Source organism: Strix uralensis, chromosome 8 (genome assembly GCF_047716275.1).
Source record: "Strix uralensis isolate ZFMK-TIS-50842 chromosome 8, bStrUra1, whole genome shotgun sequence".
Taxonomy (NCBI): domain Eukaryota; kingdom Metazoa; phylum Chordata; class Aves; order Strigiformes; family Strigidae; genus Strix; species Strix uralensis.
This window is the reverse complement of record NC_133979.1, coordinates 21,530,274-21,552,222: the sequence shown is the minus strand read 5'-3', so window position 1 is coordinate 21,552,222 and position 21,949 is coordinate 21,530,274. Positions and strand designations below refer to the sequence as shown.

Below are 21,949 nucleotides of genomic sequence, written 5' to 3'. Positions count from 1 at the left end.
TCCACCTACAAGAAGAATTTGCTCTATGTAATGCTTCGATGTGCTATAAGCATTGTTTCATTCTTCCTGGTCACATTTGTTTATTAAACAGTTAACGAATTGAGTTTTTTAAGCAACAGTGTTAAGTGGCATTTGTCCATGGAAAAGAAAACATACACTTGCACACAGAAATGTATACTTCTAATGAACTTTAACCTCACTTTCCCGAGATAGATTCTAATAGTTTATAAACAACAAAAAAAATATATATACCTGGTGACTAAAGGATATTTTCTACAGATAGGACCCAGCTTAGGACCATCACTAGCCAGTCGCTCATAAACCACAGTTCCCACAAGACAATTGACAGCCTAGAAGTAATTGAATTATGCATTATTGAATGCCTGAATTTATTTGCAATTTAAAACAATTCAGCATTAAAACACAGTAATTGTAGGACCTGCTCTTGATGGTGATTAGTTTGTTTGTACTGTTCAGCATTCAGTTCCTCAATCCTCTTGCGGAACCAGTTACAACATTCTTCTATTGCAGCTGGTCCATTGCTTATCAGGAGGACATTAAAAGCAGAGAACAATTAGAATAATTTCTTTTTCAAACATACAGTGTACATACCCATCTCTGAAAATAATTTTGTTTCTTTGGTTTTTCAAGTTTAACTTCACTTGTGATTTTAAATTGTAATCAATAATACAATACCTGTGTGGTATGAATGTTGCCAATGCTATATTCATATCTACAGTACAGCCAAATCGTCTATAATCAGGGTCCTGAACTATTTGAAGATGCTGATTTGGATCAGATTTAGTACTCATTTTGCCTAAGAACAAGATAGAAAAGAGTATTCATAAAGTAAAAATAGGAATTACATGTAAAAGACATACAACTTTTATAATTCTAGCATGAGCAAGATAGGGGTAGATAAAGGCTTTGAAGGGGTGCAAAGTCTTCAAAGGCTTTACTAGCCTGCAAAGCATTCTTGTATGCTTAAATCAGCATAGACTTCTCACATTGCAAAAAACGGGATTATTTTGTTTTCCAGCTTACTGTTAAGTTTACTTCTAAGTTTCTTGAACTATAAATATGTAAGTCACATGCTTCAGCAACACACTCTTCCTTTACCTTGAGTTAGAAGGGTTTTAAATTGCTGTACAGCTTTATTAACATCCACTTGGAAAAATTCCCATAGTTTAAGTTTTGGATATAAATCTTCCCGAATTATTTTACGGATACACTGTAAAAATAGAAATTATGTTAGTTAATAATGTTGATGATTAATATAATTAAGAAAAGCTAAGTACTTGTATGAATGATTCAGAAAAAAATATTGGAGAGTAAGTGGTTATTTCATTAAATATATCTGCAAAGTATACACCATTTTTTGTGCATTTCCACAACCTTAGAAATATTAAAGGTTCATTCAGCTATTTACAGAGTTCATTACCTAATACTTCCTTCTCATTCACTTACATTCAGGTGTTGATCATTTTCAATCAAGGGAGGGACCCCTTTAGCAGTATACTTTCCATCAGCTACCATACAGGTCAAGTGCCACAGAGCTCTATCCAAGACCCAAGCTGGCTTCAGGTGAGGAGAATTTACAAGATTATAGCCACATTCTGGATGCATCCTGAGCCATTCACTGTTAGTAGCTTATTCAAGAAAGGGAGGGGGAAAGAAAAAAAAAATAAGTACACAAGCTGAACACTTAGTTGTTTTGTGCAAACATCCTGACACCAAGAAGCTAAGGTACTATGGCATATATAGTTAGTTCACATTTCAACTAAAATTTTCCATGCCAATAGAAAATCATGTCTTATGCATTACTGATAGTTATTTGTTTTGCAACAAATACAGTTGCAGAATCTGCAGAGAAACTTTCTGTTAGTTACACTAAAATATACAATAGTACCACCAGCTCTAACACACTAAAAAAAAAAAAATATTTTTGTTGCAGGAAATACATCAAATAATGGACAAGAAATGCTCTTTGTGTGTTGAAAGCCAAACATACATCCCAAACCAAGATGGCCTAAATTGTTTATTTTTTAATATTCTTAATCCTATCAGATTACGCACACACAGCCAGACAGCAAGAGTGCACACACATTGCCCAAGAAAAAATTAATGAAAAATGTAGTTAAATGGACTTTCAAGAAAGGATTAGCTGTGACATTGTTGTGTACATAGTAAGAAGCACAGTGGTGGGAAGCAATGCCACCGAGTCTTACACAGGAAGATGAGTGCACTGTCTGGTGCATGCAAATAGAACACTAGTTCAGATCAAACACTACACTCTACTGTGTCTAATTTCTAAACTTTTCCTGTAGTATTAACAAGCACCAGAAGATATGCTGAACATTAAAAATTAACTCACAGAAAGTTCACTAGAAAATGGGTGTAATATTCTAATATAGACAGTAGTGTGCATGCAGCAGTATGAGTAAATACATATATAACAGAGAGAATTTTGATTTTGGAAGTATGACAATAAGAAAAAGTCCTCAATAGTGAACTACTTTCAATTTTTGAAACCGTCCTAAATGCTATTTAACTGAAAATAATTGTCATATATTCTTTTGAATGGACCTCTGATTGAGAAACTACATGTAAAAAAAGAAAAGCATGGAATGCTTAAAAACAAGAATTATATTTAAAAAATATTAAAACATGTTTTTACTCAGGTTTTACAAGGGTTTTTTAATATAATTTCTCATAGAACATGTCTTATTAACCCATTGTTTGAGAAAAGCAGAGAAAAATAGAAGTAGTACATCACACAAGGGAAAATATATAACGAATTATTATATTGGAAACATGAAGAGCTTTTAACATGTCCAAAATTATAGCAGAATAATTAACACCTAAACCCCAAGTTTGCTTAGTTGAAAGAAGTTCAAGAAAAAATGTCAAAGGGAAAGAAGAGTGTACTCTCTCAAGCTATAGTACTAACAGCTCTTCTGAACACCCTCTTACATTATATCTCAGGACCATTATGAACATGGCAAAATTCTATGTTTATAAGGTTAAACCATTTGTGGAAATTAAGATCTCCATGGTTTAAATGCCATCTACAACTAAAACCACCATACTCATTTTAAAGTTACAGAAAGCAATAACAAGTTCAAGCTGTTAAAGGCTGTTCTAGGCCAAGCAGTTCCCCCCCACACTTTGGGGTTTTTTTTAATACATATACTACTTCTGAAAAAAGTATTTTTCTCCAAAAAGCAAAACTAGCTTCCTTTATTCATCTAACAAGAACCATGATTTACTATGAAGGACTTCACTAGAAATTACTGTGCAACTAAAATACCAAAACAAAGAGTAAAGTTAAATTTCCATCTAATCAAGAAACTCGAAAACTATTTGCTTACTTTCTTATTTCAAAAGCCCCCAAAAAGCTTCACAGGCATATACAATATTATTGCTTACTCATCTATCGTTAGACATTTATCAACATATCTCTCTGCTTATGCTAAATTTGGCATTTAACAAAGTTTGAAGTCAGTTGTAAATCAAGAGCTTTTGATTATAAACAACAAAGAGGGGGGGAAAAAAAAAACGAGTTTAGAAGTTTGAAAGCAGGAAACAAAATCATCAAGTATACCTTGCTTAATGACGTAAGTCAGGACCATGGTCATCTGAATATTTCTATCCTGTTAGAAGACACTTCTAAACATCCTTTCACCATAGCATCAATGTTTAGTCATTCATCCCAACGAAGATTACTTTGAACTCTGAATGTAACCCAGAAAACTCCTTCTACAAATGTAGCCAAATAATGTGACATTTTTCTTCTCAAATATATTTTGAAATCTAATAGTTTAGAGTTAGGTACTTCTGTCCATAAAAACATTCTCCTTGGTAACATGCAAATATATGCAGTGAAAAGATGACAGGATCTCAAGCACATGTGAGAGAAACTAGACTTTGAGTTTGTAAAGTGCAAGAAATTTTTCTTCCGAAATTGGGAGAATGTTTAGAAGCCAGATTCCCTCGGACACATTGCCAATAACTAAACTTAGCAACTTTTCAACAAACAGATAGGGCAAACAACAGGGCCCACACTGCACTGCAGACTGATTGGATAGGAATGTTTGGCAGCAGTCAACACCAAAGAACTAAAGCAAATAAAGTTGAAATTCAGAGGATCTGTGGTTAAGGTTTTTAAGCCTCAAAGGACTGTAACATCAACATACATAATCAGGTGTACTCTCTGCTATGAGAATGCTAATTATCACAATCTTTAGGATGACAGTGAAAACTACATTAGAAACATAATCGAAGTAAACTCATTATCCAAATAATCAGCAGAATTTCGAATGACAAAGCACTATAACTTAAATTTCATCCGATCATACTGAAGAAAACCCACTGTCCCTCAAGCAATTAAGTAAAGCCTTCAATGCACTGACATATCTGTGCTTAAAAAAAACCTCACCCCAAACACAAAGCTATCTTTTTTTTTGCTTTCCCCACAGCCTGAGCTGTAACATTTCCTCCATTGCTTAATCCTAGCCTCTTGTCCCTATTCTGTTTGCATGTCAGACCCAAATTAGAGTAGTTACTTCTAAGCAGCTACAAGCATAATACCCTGTTTAACAAGAAAGCACACAGTTTATGTTCACCAAGTAATTCATAATGCAGATTCCACTCATTTATGTGGGAGCTGCACACTGCAGATCATAAAAATAAGCATATTATAAAAATACAGACACATGCACAGTTCATTAATTCTCTCCAAGAAGGGCTCCATTCACTCTTTCAGTAACAATACTAAATTCTTTTACATCTGTTATGGAGACGTATCAGTTATAATTGTAAAGAGTTGTCCTGAATTTGAAAGAGTCAAAGACAGAGACAACTAAGTTGCTTAAAACAGCTACTAAAAGATGGATTCAAGAGGGAAAAAGAGAAAGAATGAAATATAATTATAGAACCAACATGGTTATTAACACACACATAAATCATACCAGTATGATTGTAGACTACATCTGTGATGCAAAGCATATTCCACTCATTTTTCAATTTTTCCACAAGAGCTCCTATATGGCTCCAAGTGCAGTTTTGATTATGGCTTGAAAAGTCAGGATTTACTTCTAACTGATCAGCCAGTGAATAACATGATCTAGACAGTCCAAGCTTCTGCAGCGGTGTAAAATGAATCATGTTGTAACCTATGTAATAAGAAGGCATTTATTTAATAAGTAAAATTTCAGTCAAAGTTAATTGAAAGAATCATAAGTTAGAGTTGTAACAAGTACTGAAAACTAGTGTTTGGAATAATCAGTGTAAATGAACCCGAATCTTCCCCTTGAAATTCTGTGTAACACAAGGTTTAAAAATCACCCTATCGGTTCTACAAACTTCCAAGTCTATCTGAAATTAAAACAATAAAACAAAAGTGGTTTCCCATATTAGGAAATCCCTGAAGTTCTGTACCTCTGCAAATATTTTAATTATTTCACTGACTTAACCTGTTAACTAAATTGAATCTAGTAGAAAATATTTAGTCTACAAACTAAAAAACAAATGAGCTGTTTATACTGAAGAGTTTCAGCATAACTTTGGTTTTTGATCATAAGACACAAACGTGTATCCTTTAATATGTGCATTGACATTACCTGTTTCTTTTGCAACTTTAAGCCTATCTTCCCATTCATGAAACGGTCCCAGACACTTAGCGAGGAACGTCTGGAGTGTAACACAATCCAAAGGTAACACATGATTATCGGCTCCAACATGCAAAATAGGATCCACAACTATGTAACCTCCACCACTTTTTTCATTTCTAGGAAAAATTAATTTTCATTGGTAAACACCTATTGTAACAGTCAGTTTCATAAAGAGAATCCAACAAGCACAGTTATTTCAAAACCACAGTAGCCCAGTACGGTGGTTGGGGGAGGTGGGAAACAGGACTGCAGGACATCTGAAGATAACAGGAAACACTGAAAAGATGCTCCTCTCTTAGGCATCATCTCTCTACTGGATTTATAAGAAAACACAGTTGGGATATAGAGCTTTAAACTCTCTGCAAAAGTGACATACCTTTGTTATTTTCTGAGACAGAGTACTCCTTCCTCATTTTAGGATATGGACAGAACACAGAAAGCATGACTGCCCATCTACAAAGACCTTCATTTGAGCACCACCCTTGGGAAGATACGTGAACTGAAAGTCCTTTTAAGCCTGAGGGAATTTAACCACCCATCTCTCAGAAACTCAAAATACCAGACTACAATCATTACAGATACTGACATTCTCTTCTGCACTTGTCCTGTTTAAACAAAGGAGGAAGGAAAGAATGTGAAGAAGACAAGAACCTCTGGACTAGAAAGATGGAAAACAACCTTCAAACTCAATGAAGAAAGTACAGATTAACTATTCAGATACTCAGAATGCTGATGACTTTAAAAACTTGTAAAAATGGCTTGCCTTTCCAACATTCACAGAAAGTTGATCAACTTTGTTCTATATATTCTCCAGAATATCTTTGCATCAGAAAGTATTAAACTACCACCACAGCTACTGTCTTGCATTAGCAGATTCAGGTAGGCCCCATGGTTGCAATTTCAAAAATGCATGGAAAACATGTTTTTATTCTTAACAGTGATTTCTTCAGGTTAAAATGTAGATCAAGGGAGCAGACGGTATTTGGCTGTATAGAATTGCACTTACCCAAGACTGAAATAGTACTGGTATGACCCAGAAATTTGCAGATCCAGCTTGCAATATTTGTCAGAGTCATCCTCTTTTCCTGTGGGATTATGCCACGATAGTGTCCTAAACTTGTGGCGATCAAATACTTCTCCAGAAGCTGGGTAATTTGTGTACACGGTAACAGGTTTGCCTTGAAGAGTCGGGCCCAATCGGAACTGTAGTTCAAAACCTCAAGAGAAAAAGATAAAAACACTTCATCAGGAGAACTAGATATTTCTATTCCGTAATTACAAATCATAATTTGATATTATGCTAAGAAGAAAGTTCACCAACATATATAACATTGCCGAAATTCCTGGCAGATTTCTACAGCATCATCTCTCCCCATTTTCCTAACATTACTGTTTGCACACTTTGCATATAATCCTTTTTCTTTACTTACATGGCACTATTAATCTCTTTTCCAATTTGTTCCTCTCTGCTATGTAAAAAGTCTTAAAAACAAAATACAGCAAATCATGACCATCAGACTACATACAATTTTATGCAGATTTTGGATTACATGGTATTTAAGTTTACCAAGTCTACACATTATGCTGCCCCATGAAAATATCTGAAAAAAATTAGGATTTCAAAGGAGAAAATTTTTCAGATTCTTTCATTCTCCATTGAGGGAACTAACCAATGCTAAATTCCTTATGCTTTTACCTGAAAATGATATATGCTTGTGTGTAATCTACAATGTACAAATTGTTAAACTTTCAGAGAGCTCAACAAACCAAAGGGAGTTTTGTATACATGCTGCAGGTCACACACACATAGAAAGAACAGTATTTAGGCTTAAGATACCAGTGATAATGAGAACAAAATTAAGTTAAAATATTAGGATCTAAAACCATACTGTAGTCTGTTCAGCTGGATATGAAAAATTAAATTTAGTCAACAGGTTTAAGAATAGGTTTCCACTTGCAGGTATGAGGGCCACCATCATGTGCATGGCTAATTACAGGGTCCTTTCAAGTGACTGAAACAGGTATAAATGCTTGCACAACTTTATACTAAATTACATGCCAGTCATGTAGTTAACTGTAGTAGAATACCTACTAGCCGTAGCAGTCTACAAAATTGGGAGTAAAAGAAACCTGAGTATTTGTAAAAAGAGAAAGTTATTAATACACAGATAATGAATTATAAAGTGTAAAAAACTGCTGAACAAGTCAAGTTCCAGTATGTGAAGTTGAAAAGAAGCCACTTGCTTATTAAGTAGAATCATAGGGACTCTAATATCAGAATTCAATGTCTGAATACATTTATATATAAAGTCTCATCAAGCCTGCAGTTTCTCTTAACATAATCGTCACTGCACCAAACACCACCATGTAAAGCAATGGGTTTAGGATCTGAGTATCTGTCAGGTAAAGTGAATTTGACTGAAAAAAAAAAATCTTACATAAAAACATCACTTTCTTAAGGTTAAATACACTCTTCCCAGCACTATTCTGACATTTTATTACAGAGATTACTAAAATTAGAGCAGAGGGATATATGCCATTGATATCTTATTTCCTGTAACAGTTATACTGACATCAGGAATGCTGTGCTCAAAATTAGCTATGCCCTCTCAGATACTGCCACCAGCAGAGGCATTTTGAATGTCTGATAGCCGTGCACTTCTGTGCGACTCCTTTGAATAAAATTACACAACTAGAAGGATTAGGTAAAAATGGAGGTTAGGGTCAACTCTCCACTTCTTCAGCACTGACATTTTCTCACATTAGACTGTCAGAAAATTTTTAAATCAATATAGCTGAAGAGAATTCTTATTCTCAAGAACCAAAATCTTGCTCCTCTACTAAACCACTTTGATGTTAGGTTCCTATGAAATAAACCCCACAAAATTTCATGAGTAATAAAAATTGTTGCATCATTAAAAATGGCTTTAGTTTTATAATCTGAATTTGCTGACCAGCATAATAGTGGACCAATTAGCAGCGTGGTTTTTTCATTTGATTTGGGTTTCTTTGTTGGGTTTTTTTTTATTTTACAAATAGACTTAAGAACACTTTTAGAGGGAAAGAATGTCAAGTTCTTAGAAGTATGCAGCCAAAATACTAACATAGCACAGCTATAAGAATCTGACAGGCAAGATAAGATTTAGGAGGAGCTAAAGATCCCATATTCTGAAAGAGTACGTCAGACTTTACAAAATGTTAGTATTATTGATATATTTCAAAATTATAATATCAAACATGGGGTGCCACATAACACATTGCAGATAACTATTGGAGAGCTTGATTTATGAGAACTTTTTCAGGTCACTGAGGTACAGGTTATACAAGCAGAGGTCCTGTCCTCAGGGCCTGTCTAAAAAACGCTTCGCACTTCATTCCCATGAAGACTGACAGCTCCTAGCCCATCTGCTCTTCATTTCTGAAGAGTTTTACGAGTCAGACTGAACCACGACTGGAGGCTCTGCAGTGGAAGCAAGCACGTCAGAAATTGTTTCATATTAAAACAAGGAAGAAAAAAAAAAAAAACAAAACAAAACACCAAAACCGAACACCACTGCAGGCTGAGCTCCCCTTCCACTGCAGCCCAAAGAAGGTGGCGAGCTCCCGGCCATTTCCTCTCACTCGGCCCGGGGGACGCCCCGACGAGGAGGAGGAGGAAGAGGAGGTTGGGGAGGCCGCAGCCCGCCGCCCTCGACCTACCTTGCTCCAACCTGAAGAGGGTCTTATCCAGCTTCTCCATCTCGCTGAGGTGCAGCAGCCGCGTCTCCTTACCGCTCGGCATGGCTGCGGCCGTTCGCCCCGCGCTCCTCCCGCGCCAGGAGACTCACTTTGGGGAGGGAGAAGCGAGCCCTGCCGTGAGGGAACACAGACAAAAACCCAGAGGTCAGCGGCGACCCCCGGGAGGACGGCGGCCGTTTGGGAACCCCTCAGCCGCCGGTCGCGCTTACATGTTCCCCAGCCCCAGGGGAGTGAGGAGACGAGGCGCGGCAGGGCAGGGAGGAGGGGGAGGAGGGTAGGAGGCAGCTGTCAGGAGGCACCCAGCCCTCCCCTGGCCGGGGACCGCCGTCGGCAGCACCCCAGAGCAGCTCCCCGTCCCACAGCGCGGCCCGGCCCCAGCCAGAGCCGCGGAGGTGCCCCCGGCCCGAGCCGCCTCCGGGCGGGGGGTGGGGGGGGTGGGGGGAGCCTGACACCTGTCACTCTCCCCGCTCGCCCCGGTGCTGCCGGGAGTCACCGCCAGGCCCCCTGTCACCGCCCTGCCTCCGGGGGAAGCGGTGCCGCCTCAGCCGTCCCACCATACTCACGAGCGGGCCCGGAGAGCGGCGGAGGCGCAGCTCCCCGCTGAGGGCGACGGCTGCCGAGGCCGAGCGGAGCCGGGGCGGGGGCTGGAGCAGCCCGTCCGCCCTCGCCTGCTGCGGCAGCCCCGGGCTGGCCGGGCGGGCAGTCACTCACGCACTCGCCAGCAGCCGCGACAGACTCGGCGGGACCGCTTTTTTCCTCCCCTTTTCTCGCTTTTTTTGCAACAAACTTTATTGGTTCCGCCGCGGCCGCGCACGGAGACGGGCGGCGCCGGCGCAGCTCCCGCGAGAGCCCAGGGCCCGCCCCGGCAGCGGTGTGGGGCCGCCAGGCCGGGCCGGGCCAGGCTGCGTCTGCCCCGCCCCGCCCCGCCCCTGCCGGGCCCGCCCCGCCCCGTCCCGCCCCGCCGCGGGAAGCGGCCCCTGAGGGAGAGGTTGCCTCGGGGTGACCCTCATCCCCGGCGCGGTGGCGGCTGCGGGCGGGCCGATCGCTCCGCGGTCCGGGCCCGGAGCACCCCAGGGCTTTTGGGGAGCGCAGCGTGGCGGTACCTGATCTTCTGCCCCTGCCTTTGCAGCCGTAGCCCCCACCGGCGCCTGTACACACGGCTTGTGCTTACCGGCAGGAGAGACCGCCCACCGAGGGGGCTCAGGCAGCCGAAACTAAAGCTCTGTGTGATTTAACGGGCATTCCGCTGAGGAAAATGCGACTTTAAAGGCTGCCTGAAGTAGCCCGACTGGCACCTTCGGGCTCAGCCGCCCCTCGCCGCGATGGCAACGCCGCACCGCGGGGCTTCCTCAGCGCTCCCGCCCCGCTGCCTCACGGGCGGGCAGGAGCCCGCCGCCTCCCGGGGCACACAGCGGCCAGGCAGCCGGCTCCTTTCTGATAGGCTGCGCTGTAGAAAAAACATGATGTCAGCTCGGGTTTAAGTGCTATATATAGTATGTGGGCAAGACTACAAACTCCCGGGATCTGTCTTTGACCAAGAGGTAAGGTGGTTTATAAATCAAAAAAAAACCCCCAAAACCCCACACCACCCTTGTTTTGAAGCACAGTCATCCAAACCGCTGTCACCAGACAGCCCTTACCATTGCTTTATATTGCAGAATATCTGGGACAGTTGCTCCAGGCCTCTCGCCACTGAAGTCATTAACTGCACTGTAAAGGTCAGCCTTGCAGCTTTGGAAGGTCAGTCTATTTTTACTGCCTAGAACTACGTTTAAAAAGTGCTTCTCAATTTACAGTCACTATGTTACACTTTATAATTTTTTTCCTTTCAAAGGTGGTATATTTTGTGGAATTGCAAAACAATTTAGACTTAACCATTTACTTCCAGTCATCCCATAGCCTTATAACTGTGTCTTACTGCAGTGTGTTCATACAATGCTTTTAGGGGCAGTCCAAAGGCCTCGATATTCATGGCAACACTTCCACCCATTTCAAACTTGTTACCTTTTGATAGTTAATTTTTCTCTCTCCCCCTTCACCTGCTCCTCCCTCTGAACATTCTAAGAAATCTGTTTGTTCCTCATTACAGTTCACATTTTTTGGTATTGTTGAGAAAGGTTTTCATGTGGGTGTAAGTCAATATGTCAACTTCTAAGCCCCCTGACAATATTAGGGTCCCTAGACAGACTGGGGCAAAATGCCTAGTAAAAGCCCCACTGTGTTTATGCAGTTCCCCTAACATTCACCTCAGTGAGACTCATTCAGATATGATTCAAACATGATATCTCCAGCCTGGATTATTTTACATGGATATTTACTGGGGGCCCTGCAGGATTCTCCCATCTTCCTTGTCGTTTCTAGTCCCCTTATTCCTTACTCAGCTTGCTGGCCTGTGTGCTTTGTATACAGGACAGACTTGCAACTAGCAGAAGGCCGGCTCTCCTGGTATGCTGGCTGTTTTCTCTGAATTGGATGTGTCCCAGTAAAGATACAACGTAGGAATGGGAAATACAAGAAGCTTCAGCAGGTACAGGAGTCAAAGGCACCAAACCAAGACATGTCATTGAAAGAGGTTTGGACCATCTCTTTGCTGTGGTCCTCAGAAGGCTTCAGTATCCTGATGTGACTTTGCAGTTGGTCTGCCACAGAGCCTTGCACAAGTGCCTCTTCCTCCAGGCTTGCTATTGTCCTGTCACGTACTGCAAATGGGGTGGGACTTAGTCATTTCATGAACTGCTTATGCAGTGAACAGTTCTGAGAGAGGAAGAGCAAGTAACACCTATGTAGCCAAGTCCCTTGCATAAATAGTTATCCTAAAGTGAATGCTTAATACCTTGTGAAAAGCAAGAAAAACCCAAAAGGGTATTACTGAAGGCAATTTCACCACTGCTACCAGGTTTTAAAATGTGGTTCTTTTGTTTTCCCTAGTTAATAGGGAAACTCACCCTACTCTAATTACCAGGTTTGCACTACCACATTTCCACTGTACTATGCATTTAGACAGGTTTTGAAATGTATCCAAGTTTATGAAAAAGTATTTTTAAGTTTCTCAAAATAAAAATCATTAGGAGACCAAAGTAGTATACATACAGCCTCCTGATTTCAAATCCTGAAGCAGTTATTTTGACCAACATCTGTGACTGTAGCTAAACAGGTGCCAGCAGTCTAAATGAAGGACTTGATCCACTACACAGTACTATTAAATCAATAATTAGAACAGTGCCATTTCATTGGCCTTCAGTCCAATATGAAAAAAAATACTATTACAAAGATACTGAATGAATATAGGAGGTCCCTTGATGAAGTTTAATCAGGAAAGCAGAGCAGACTGCTCTAATCCTTTCTCCATCAACATCAACCCTTATGCTGGCACATCCTTTACAGACTTTGGGCCTGTGTTAATTTAACAGACGTAAATTGAGCAGGCTTTCTGAATATGGGAACCACACCAGCAAAACATCATGTACAAGTGCTACTATTTAGCATTGCAGGTATTGTATAGGACACAGCCAACAGCAATCACGCATAGCATTTGCTACATTGGCATCTAAATAGTGGATTTCATAGTGCCATTTTTATCTTCAGTTTGCAGTTTGTCTGTGTGTGATGTGATATACCACAGCAGGAAGAGATCAATAGTTGCTTCAAAATAAGAGTGGATACCATATCAATGTCATTATCAGGAAATAATTTTCCAGATTTTTCAAACACATTAACACCAGAATTTTTCAGTCCTTTTACATACACCTTCCCAGTACTCCCTCCCCTCCTGCCTTCTGTTTGTAACACAGTATTACAGAACACTTAGCCTAGCAGTGGCCTCAACACACTTTGGGGAGCCTGTTCACTAGGTGTCAGATCACACTCACGTCATATTGCTTATGCCTATTTTAAAGGTCATGACTGTAAAGTGTGGGAACTTAGAGTACTTACATGACAGTACTCTTTTTTTTTTTTAAACAACAGAACAATAGCTCCCAATAACAACAATAAAAGCTAGCTAGCACAGAGAGAACTTAACTGAACATCTAACTAAAATTAAAAGCAGATTCCTTTGGCCTGTATGCAGGAGATATGAGACTTCATAAAATTTAAAGTGACAGCATAGTTTTTCTCAGTGCCCCACGCTCATGACCTGTAAATTCATGAATTAACACTGTGCTATTGTTCAAACAATAGGAAGCTTAGGAGATGTTGAATCTTCTGTCTAGCTGTTGTCTTCTAATGGGGAGATCTCATCCAGAAATGCAAACCTGATTTTGAAAGAAAGCTCCTTTCTTTAAAACTGTATCTCTGCAATTTGATTAGACTGCAGTCTTTTCTGTGAGTTAGATCTTTGCTATGCAGTGACTGAAAACAAATGCTGTTCTTAGACACATTACGTGCCCAGAAGGAATTTACATATGGCCTTGGACATTAGAATCTACTACTGAGAGAAAATATTGGTCAGAACATTGAAGTAATCACCTGTAACCTATTTTTTAAAAATCTCTTCTACATAGGTAAACAGCCTGAGAGGCAGTGAATAAATAGTAGGCTGGAATAAAAATGTGTATATAGGTAAGAAATCAAGCAAGATGGAAAGGCTAGGACACTAGCCTGTGCAGTTTGTTCTTACTGAATATGTAAATGCCCTTTCCTCTAGTTACTTGGCAGTGTTGGTTTGACCTTTCAAAGATGAACCTGCTGTCATCATGAATTCTTGGATTGCAGAAACATTTTTCGTTTGCTTTTAATCCCAGCTTGGCCATTCTTTTACTGTGTGGCCTCAAACAATCAATGCTCTCTGCTTTAATGCCTGTGTAAAGTTAGACTGCTATTAATTTTTAATAGAAAATTGTAAAATTCAGTGCATTTATCTTTAAAGAGGTCCAAATAAAATTTTCTTATAGTTAAATGTAGTTTTTCACATAATTGCTTAAGATACATTTGACTGTGCTTTAGCTGACAGCATCACATTAATTTGATATTAATAATCTTCTGCAAATGTGGTGACTTGGCAAACAAAATTTTAAACTAAGTGTTCTTGTACCATTTAACTTAGTTAAATGTAAAATAAATTAATGTGTACTGGGCCAATTTTTGTTTTACAATGAGAACATATTACACCAGTTCGCTGAATCACTACCAGCACTTTTATCTTCCTGTAAATTGTTCCATTTAACACTAGTGAGATATGCTGAGATTTAACACGCCAGAGTATCTATTTCTAAAGGAACTCTAGCAGTGTTTTATCAAGCAGATCTACTCTTTAAATTTTATATTTCCTCCTCAAAAATAAATATGTAAGAAGTGTCTCCTGCACACTCAATTTTCTTTAATCAAACTATAGTGAGAATATCATGGATATTTTCCTGGTCCATTAAAATAACAATCCTTAAATCTTATCTAGACAGCTCTTTAAGCTCAAATGGTAAACAACTGATTGCACTTGTGTCTGTTGTATAAAATTGTCATCTGATTTTTTTAAGCAAAGAAATAACTACATACTAGTTCCACATAACCTGAGTTTATCCGAAAGCTAACACTGAGGTCTGTGGGCCTGCTTTGTCATCTTTCAGCACAGACAGACTTCAAGCCATAGTAATTTAAAGTCTACCATGCTGTAATATGTTGCAGAAGGAGAATATTTCACCAAATGTATGACTACACCAAGCATTTGTTTTAAAAGATAATTTTAATCTCTTCCTCATCTTCATGCCTTGGAACAAATTCCTGATTTCTCATTGCTGAATCACTTTCAGTCCCAGCCCTCCTTTCAACCAGTTTTTGCATTCTACCACCAAGTTAAATATGAGCAGGGAAAATGATGCAAGAGTGGTTTGCGCTAGAATGCTACAAAGCTAAAATTCAGACTGACAAATCTTCTGCTATATAGCAATCAGTGTACCTAATTCAACATTTACAGTTACATCACCAAATGCTGCTACCAGAAATCCAGAGTTCTTACTTAATGTGTGTCCTATCGATATCGTCAGATCTTTTGGTTAGCCATGAATTTGAGCTTAGGATGGCTGATTGGAAGTAGCTTGCCCGTAACTGGGCAGCAGCTCCCATGTGAACTCAGAGGAGCCAGGAATTACTGCTGTATGTTGTGACAAACTGCTGCTGCTGCCCAGCTTTTTAGAGTATCTTACCTCTGTGCAAACCACTGGCTTACCACTCCAGCTGGATTCTTGCTGGTGGAGGAGTCACTGTCTCAGACAGTAGCGCAGTACTGATATTTTGCCTCCGAGTATGTCAGTGACATATTTGTTGGGTCACTGCAGGTGCTGTGCAGCAGGTTTCCCCAAAGTCTGGAATGTCCTTGGAGGTACTGGCTGCACAGACACTGTGTGAGCTGGTACAGGCAGGATGCAGGAACAACCACAAAACCACGGATGAAATGCAAAGAGTAAATTTATTCTAGTTACCTTGCAACCTAGGGGATCTCCGCAGCAACACCTGGGCAGAGGCACGCAAGCGGGGATGCAGGCACCACGGAGCTCAGTCCTTGCTAGCCAGAAAGAGGTGAAGAAAGAAAATATCTCGAACCTGCTGCTTTCACCTTTACATATTGGATTTTTGCAGGCGTACTTTTCCACTGTGCTTTGGTCTTTCCCACAGCAGCGCAGGAATCTCAAGGATGTTTGATAGGGTGCCTCTGAGTCTCTCATAGGCCTATGTTATCTAAACACAGACATTCTACCATCAAGCACACAGGGCTAAACAACAGTTAGTGAGATACATGTGTTTTTCAGCACCCCAGCTGCAAGTCACTTGAGTGTGTTTACTCAATCCTCCTCACCAATCTTCCGTTGTATTCCCACAGAAACTATGTACTAACCTGGCTCTGCAGGAGGCAGCTTTCCATAGCATCTCTGGACTGGGTCACTTACAGCTCGCTTGATATTCCCCTGTGCTCATCAAGTGAGGACTGCTGCTTATAGGGCTTGAAGGCTGGTATGAAACAATCTTCTCTCGTCGTCTTCTCACAATTCTCCCATGTTGGATGTGCCTTTCACCAGCTCTGTCACAATCTGACCAGTTGGTTAGCTTTTGAAAGTCTCTGCAAGCATTTAGGTGAGACTTGCTAAAGTAAGAGCTAAAATCCCTGCAAGCATTCCTACTGAGCATACTCAAACATCACCACACGGTTCCCCCACAGGGGTACTGGGCATGTGCTAACTAGCACATTGCTACAACTAACAGCATTGTGCATCGCATCACGCATCATCTCTACAGAACAATTTCTTGCGCTTCAGGTCAGAGCAACCACAAAACCCACGGACATACGAGGTCTGAACAAAGAATGCATTTATAAGCCATGAAGGAGACAAATTGAGAGCTACTGAGAAAAAGGTGAAAAACTGAAAATGGGTTGTCTGTGAAAGGACCGATGAGATGAAAAAGAGTGGGAAAATTAGTTCCTAGTCCAAGTGAAAGGAAAGAGGAAAAAAGTTGTGGCACAGAGGTGAAATTGAGATTGGCTGGTGAAGAAACTGATCAGTGTGTGGAAGAGCATTGTACTAGATTTCAATTAGTCTCATAGTTTCACATTATGAATTGTGTAACCAGGTCTAAAGTACCTTAAACTGAAGCACTTCCAGGTCAATGCTTTTGCCAGCAAGCTCTTTGCTCCCTGTGAAATGGGATGATAGGATCTCATCAGATCTCGGGGATAGAAAAAATTAATAATTTAAAAAGCACCACAGAAGTGGTAAAAAATATAGAAAACAATAAAGTTAATAATTCAGTACTTTTATCAGATAAAGCTTCAATATAGTGCATCAGATAGAGAGATGGCCCACATGCCTTGAAGTGGGTAAAATTATTTTACTGCTGTCCTTTATCCATTTATTTAATTGTGCTGTGCACTGAACTAAGTGGAGACTCTTTCAGAAAAGTGGCAGGTTGTCATTGTATCATAGCAGCTATACACACCTGGCTCAAATTGGTATCAGGGAACCAGACTTAATTCTTACATTTCAGATAAGCAAGGGATTATTTTTTTGAAAAAATTCTCTTTAAGTCAAAGTCGATACACATTTTCGTGGAAAGCTATTGTGCGCGTACTTAAGCTGTTGATGTGTCAGAATAGAGATACAAAAAGAAAGTAGGTTTCTGTGTAGTCAAGTGGAAAACCTTATTTTACTTAGTGGCTAATGCCACCAGGTGGCTAGTTAGTGTAAATGACTGAAAGCCGTAAAATGCGTTTTTCTTTTACTTCTAGGTAAACAAGTACTTTTGTATGTTTCCAAGTGTGAATTTTTATGTGTGACACAAAAAAATTTAAAAATAGTGAAAATAGAAAGGACTGATTAGTAGAGAGGATTAAAGCCCAAAGAGAAGGATACATAAAAAGGATATTTCTGGAGGTCAGTGGAATACACTTACGTAGTTTCTAGGTTAACAGTAAGTCAGTTGGTAAAACAGATTAAGTATGAAACAGTGCCAAAGCTCAAGGGAAAATAATTAATTATGGAGAAAAATATGTCATCCTACATTGTGACTTTTATCATCATTTATTTCCTTTTAGATGGTCAGGATTGTTTCAGTGACTCAACATTCCCATCTCTTTGGGAAAAAAAAAAAAGCATATGCAAATTGCTTTGGTAGGAAAAATTCTTCCTAAGGGAATATTATTGTTATTATTTCCTTAATACATATTTAGCGAAGACAATAATGCTGAAAAGCTTGATAAATGCTGAAGTCTAGTTCTGTAAGTGTAGGATACATAAGTGAGGTGAATAAGTATCAGGATTGTTACCTTCATAGGAAGACCAGTATCCTGCATGTATTCATCCAAATCTAAATGCACTTTTTCAAACACATGTCAATATATCAAAATAGTAACAAAAACTTCTTAGATCCAAGTTATTCATCATCAAAACAATCTGATAGGGATGCAGCCTTTTTGCACATCACTTGAACTCACTTGATGTTTTACCGTTATAATCTTGCCAGTAACACAGAGAAACCATTTGCCTAGTAGACACATATATGAAACTTGAGCAAGGGCTGACCTTCTAAAATACCACAGTTCTGCTGCATAGTTGGCTTCATACCTAAGAGAAAAATTGATTATAAGGAACCACATAATAACATGGGTTCTCTTCAGACCTAGCTTCAATGGCTTATTGTTTTCCATATTACTTTGGGCTTAAAAGATAGCATAGCTATCAGTATATGCCTTGGACTGCACAATATTTAATTTCCAAAATTATATATATTTTACTTAATTGTTTCTTCAGTTCTTAAGCAACAGAAATTCCCCTTTATATACTCAGCATGAAGTCTCCTTTATGAAATTGCTGTTGCTTTCAAAATTACAAGCTTTTACTTACTTCCTTGAGGTCCTGTAACAAACTATGCAAAAGAAGTTATCAGCCTCTTTTCATGTTAGATGTTACATTGTTCATTTGCCACCTGACATTGTCATCCTCTGACATAGTTCAATAGTAGATTACACGACTTTATCTCTCTTCAGGCTTGCAGGAAAACTAAAACCTAAGACACTAGTATGTCTGAAAAGACTCCTTCCAGACAGATCAATGATGCAGAAGGAGTATGGATATTTGTAGTTAGAGAGTAATTGTTTTATCCTGATTCTCTTGGTGTTTTCCTGGTTTTCCCCTGCTTTGTAGCTCATTGGCAATAGCTAACACCTGAAATAAGAGAAGCTATAAAATGAGAAGCAAAACAGTATTCCCTCTCTTACCCACTTTACCTTTCACAGATAAATGAATTTTTTCTTAAACTCTGATTACAGTTTCTAACAGGATTGTAGCTCACATTTTCATCTCTCCTTGTGGGTCTTAATGAGAAAATTACTACCATATATCTTATATTTATAACAATTGTAGAATACCAGGTTGGAAGGAACCTCAAGGATTATCGGGTCCAACATTTCCTGTCAAAATCATGGTCTAGACAAGATGGCCCAGCACCCTGTCCAGTGTTGGGGAATCCACCGCTTCCCTGGGGCGATTATTCCAGTGGCTGATTGTTCTCATTGTGAAAATTTTTCCTCTGTGTCCAGTTGCAATCTCCCCAGGAGTAACTTGTACCCATTTCCCCTCATCTTTTCCATGTGACTCCTTGTAAAAAGGGAGTCTCCATCTTCTTTGTAGCCACCCTTTAAATACTGGAACATGGTGGTAAGGTCTCCCCTAAGCCTTCTTTTCTCAAGGCTGAACAAACCCAATTCTCTCAGCCTTTCCTCACATGGCAGACTTCCTAATCCCTTGATCATTTTTGTGATGATCTTTGGACCCTCTCCAGCCTGTCCACATCTTTTTTGTATAGTGATGTTTCAGACATAAACATGCCATTCTGTCAATGAGCCAAGACCCTAAAATAAGATCTTAATTTTTGGATATTAATTCCACTACAATCTGTGTAAGTTATGAACCTAAATATTGTCAAGAATATTGGTCACTGTGATCACCCATTTTCATACTGTGGAGTGTATTTGTTAGTATTTGTTATACTAATAATGATTCTGCAAGGAAGGCTGTTTTTAATCAGCATAAATTAATTAGAAACACACAAGCACTTAATAAAGCATGTATGTATTTGGGCTTACTATTTTATCAAACTCTTTCATAGTTTGGGGACTTTATGAATGGCTGTTGTAAACTGATTTTCTTTTTTCCTCAGCTAGGGGGAAATGCCCATATTTAAACTATTGATTATGTGTTATGTTTCTTCAGTTGCTGTACACTTAGCAAGATGTCAGCTTCCCAGTGACTGCTATGAGCAGGATAATACAAGTCTAACAGTCAAATCATTTGTCTCATTAGGCAAATTAGTTCATTATTGTTTTTCACATTAAATATATCTTATAGTATGCTATTACAGAGTACCTCTAAGGTTAATGCTGCTTTTATAGAAACTGAGAAAACAGTAGAACACTAACAAAGTATTTGCAAGTCTGCTGTGTACTGCTATTTACTTTCTAAAGAAACATGACTGAAATAGTATTGAAATCACTAGAACTGCTTAGACCTAATAAGCAATTGAATTACCAGAGCCCTCCAGTCAAGGTGTTTGTTAACAGAATCACAAGATTTCTATTCTGTGGGAGGGCAAAATTTCTTTTAGATATTTATTAAATAATTGTCTTTTTGTGCTGCTTTGATTTGCAAGCAACTGAGGACTTGGAATAAAATGAAGAAAAATAGAACTCGGAGAAGCTTGTGTAAATAACTGCAGTTTCTGCCAGCAAACCCCCAGTTACAGCCAGTTCTTATTTGCTTTCTTGATACGAAGAACCTGTTGTTGCAGGCCTGTACACGTGAACACCTTTAGGCATATGAACAGCACCGCAAATGAGCTCTGCAGGCTTTTACAAGGACCCTCTCCCAGTGAAACCCATGGGGCAAGATTCTAGTTGTAGAACCCAGACATTGATCAACACCTCCAACGTTTGGAGACTGCAAAGAAACGCCGCGCCCTTCAACAGGCGCCCACCTCTCCCGGGGACTCACACTGGCCACCGACTTGCGGGAGAGCGCGGCGGGTTCCTGAGGGGCCGTTTCGCGTATCCCCGAGCGCACCCGCGGGCAAGGGCCGGGCCAGGCCCGCACTCAGCAGCGGCCTCTCCGCGCCGCCGCAGCCGGCGGGAGGCTGTGGCGGGGCCGCCCCCCGCAGCCAGGAGAGCGACCGCTGCCGCGGAGAGAGCCTCAGGCAGAGGGAGGGGCCGGGCCAGGGCCTTTCCCGCTGCCCTTTTCTGCGGGAGCGGCGGCGGAGCGGGGGCTGCCTGGCGAGGGCGGTGCGCGGCGGGCGGGGCCGCTTTAGCTGGGGCGCTGCTGTGGCTGCGGGCGCTTCAGATCGACTGGCGCCAGGGAGTGCTCCAAGTGTGGATTCCTCGAGCTCTTTGAAAACTGTATATGTCTAATGGAATATCTGTAGCAGCTGTGAAGCAAATTGAAATCTGGTGAAGCTTTAAAGCACCTTGCAGCTGCTGCCTTTTATGCAAGCATTTCTAAATCGCTTTAGAGAAAACTCCTAAGCCTGTTTGCTTTAACAAGTAGAGGTAAGCTATCACTTACTTTGTCTGGAAGCCACACCGACCGTGGTCCTCTTGTATCTCGTTTGCTTCTTAATGTTATGTGAATATTTCTTATTTTGCTTTTTCATTAATGTGTATGGGAGATGGCTCTATGGTTACTGTTACAGTAAATGTGCTGATCCTGTAGTTGGATTTGCTTGTTGGAGTAACAAGCTATGTCGTTTTTAGGTCAGCCTACAACTTCAGGTTCTTCATATAGATAAAAGTTCATAAAGTTGGGGCCTGAAAGATTATATGCAGAGGAGCTGCCCAACAGAAAAGTAAATAATTGAAGTAAACAACTGAACAGGGCAGAATCCTTGCCTCTTTTGTTCTTGGTGGGATATATGGAAAAAAGACAAACCTACTGTATTTGTTTGTAAGGTTGCATATTTTTCTTCTAAAAGGAAGTGTCTCTTTGATAGGGAGTAAATGCATAACAGGCTTTAAAAATCATGCTGTAAATTTGCACCAGTTTGTGCTTTGAGGAGGAAGTTATCAAAAG

The 21,949-nt window shown here is 40.1% G+C and overlaps 2 protein-coding genes across 8 annotated transcripts in view; one reads left to right on the top strand and one right to left on the bottom strand.

Moving 5' to 3' along the window:
* The window catches only part of AGL (amylo-alpha-1,6-glucosidase and 4-alpha-glucanotransferase), a 38,423-nt gene extending 27,487 nt beyond the window's left edge, over window positions 1-10,936 (bottom strand). For 2 of the 5 annotated variants that reach the window (XM_074876585.1, XM_074876581.1), the window contains exons 1-10: window positions 9,974-10,243; window positions 9,372-9,521; window positions 6,679-6,889; window positions 5,622-5,788; window positions 4,971-5,174; window positions 1,468-1,649; window positions 1,120-1,231; window positions 697-817; window positions 440-542; window positions 253-350 (exon numbers count right to left, since the gene is read on the bottom strand). In XM_074876585.1, coding sequence (XP_074732686.1) covers window positions 253-350; window positions 440-542; window positions 697-817; window positions 1,120-1,231; window positions 1,468-1,649; window positions 4,971-5,174; window positions 5,622-5,788; window positions 6,679-6,889; window positions 9,372-9,453 — 1,280 coding nt within the window. In that variant the 5' untranslated portion in view covers window positions 9,454-9,521; window positions 9,974-10,243. Of the gene's footprint in view, window positions 1-252; window positions 351-439; window positions 543-696; window positions 818-1,119; window positions 1,232-1,467; window positions 1,650-4,970; window positions 5,175-5,621; window positions 5,789-6,678; window positions 6,890-9,371; window positions 9,522-9,619; window positions 9,800-9,862; window positions 9,882-9,973; window positions 10,244-10,581 lie in introns of those variants that run through there. The other 3 variants (XM_074876582.1, XM_074876584.1, XM_074876583.1) reach the window with 3 other exon arrangements.
* Window positions 10,937-11,085: 149 nt separating this feature from the next.
* The window catches only part of FRRS1 (ferric chelate reductase 1), a 33,939-nt gene continuing 23,075 nt past the window's right edge, over window positions 11,086-21,949 (top strand). For 2 of the 3 annotated variants that reach the window (XM_074876587.1, XM_074876589.1), the window contains exon 1: window positions 21,176-21,429. The gene's annotated coding sequence lies outside the window, so the exon portion shown is untranslated. Of the gene's footprint in view, window positions 11,151-21,175; window positions 21,430-21,949 lie in introns of those variants that run through there. The other variant, XM_074876593.1, reaches the window with a different exon arrangement.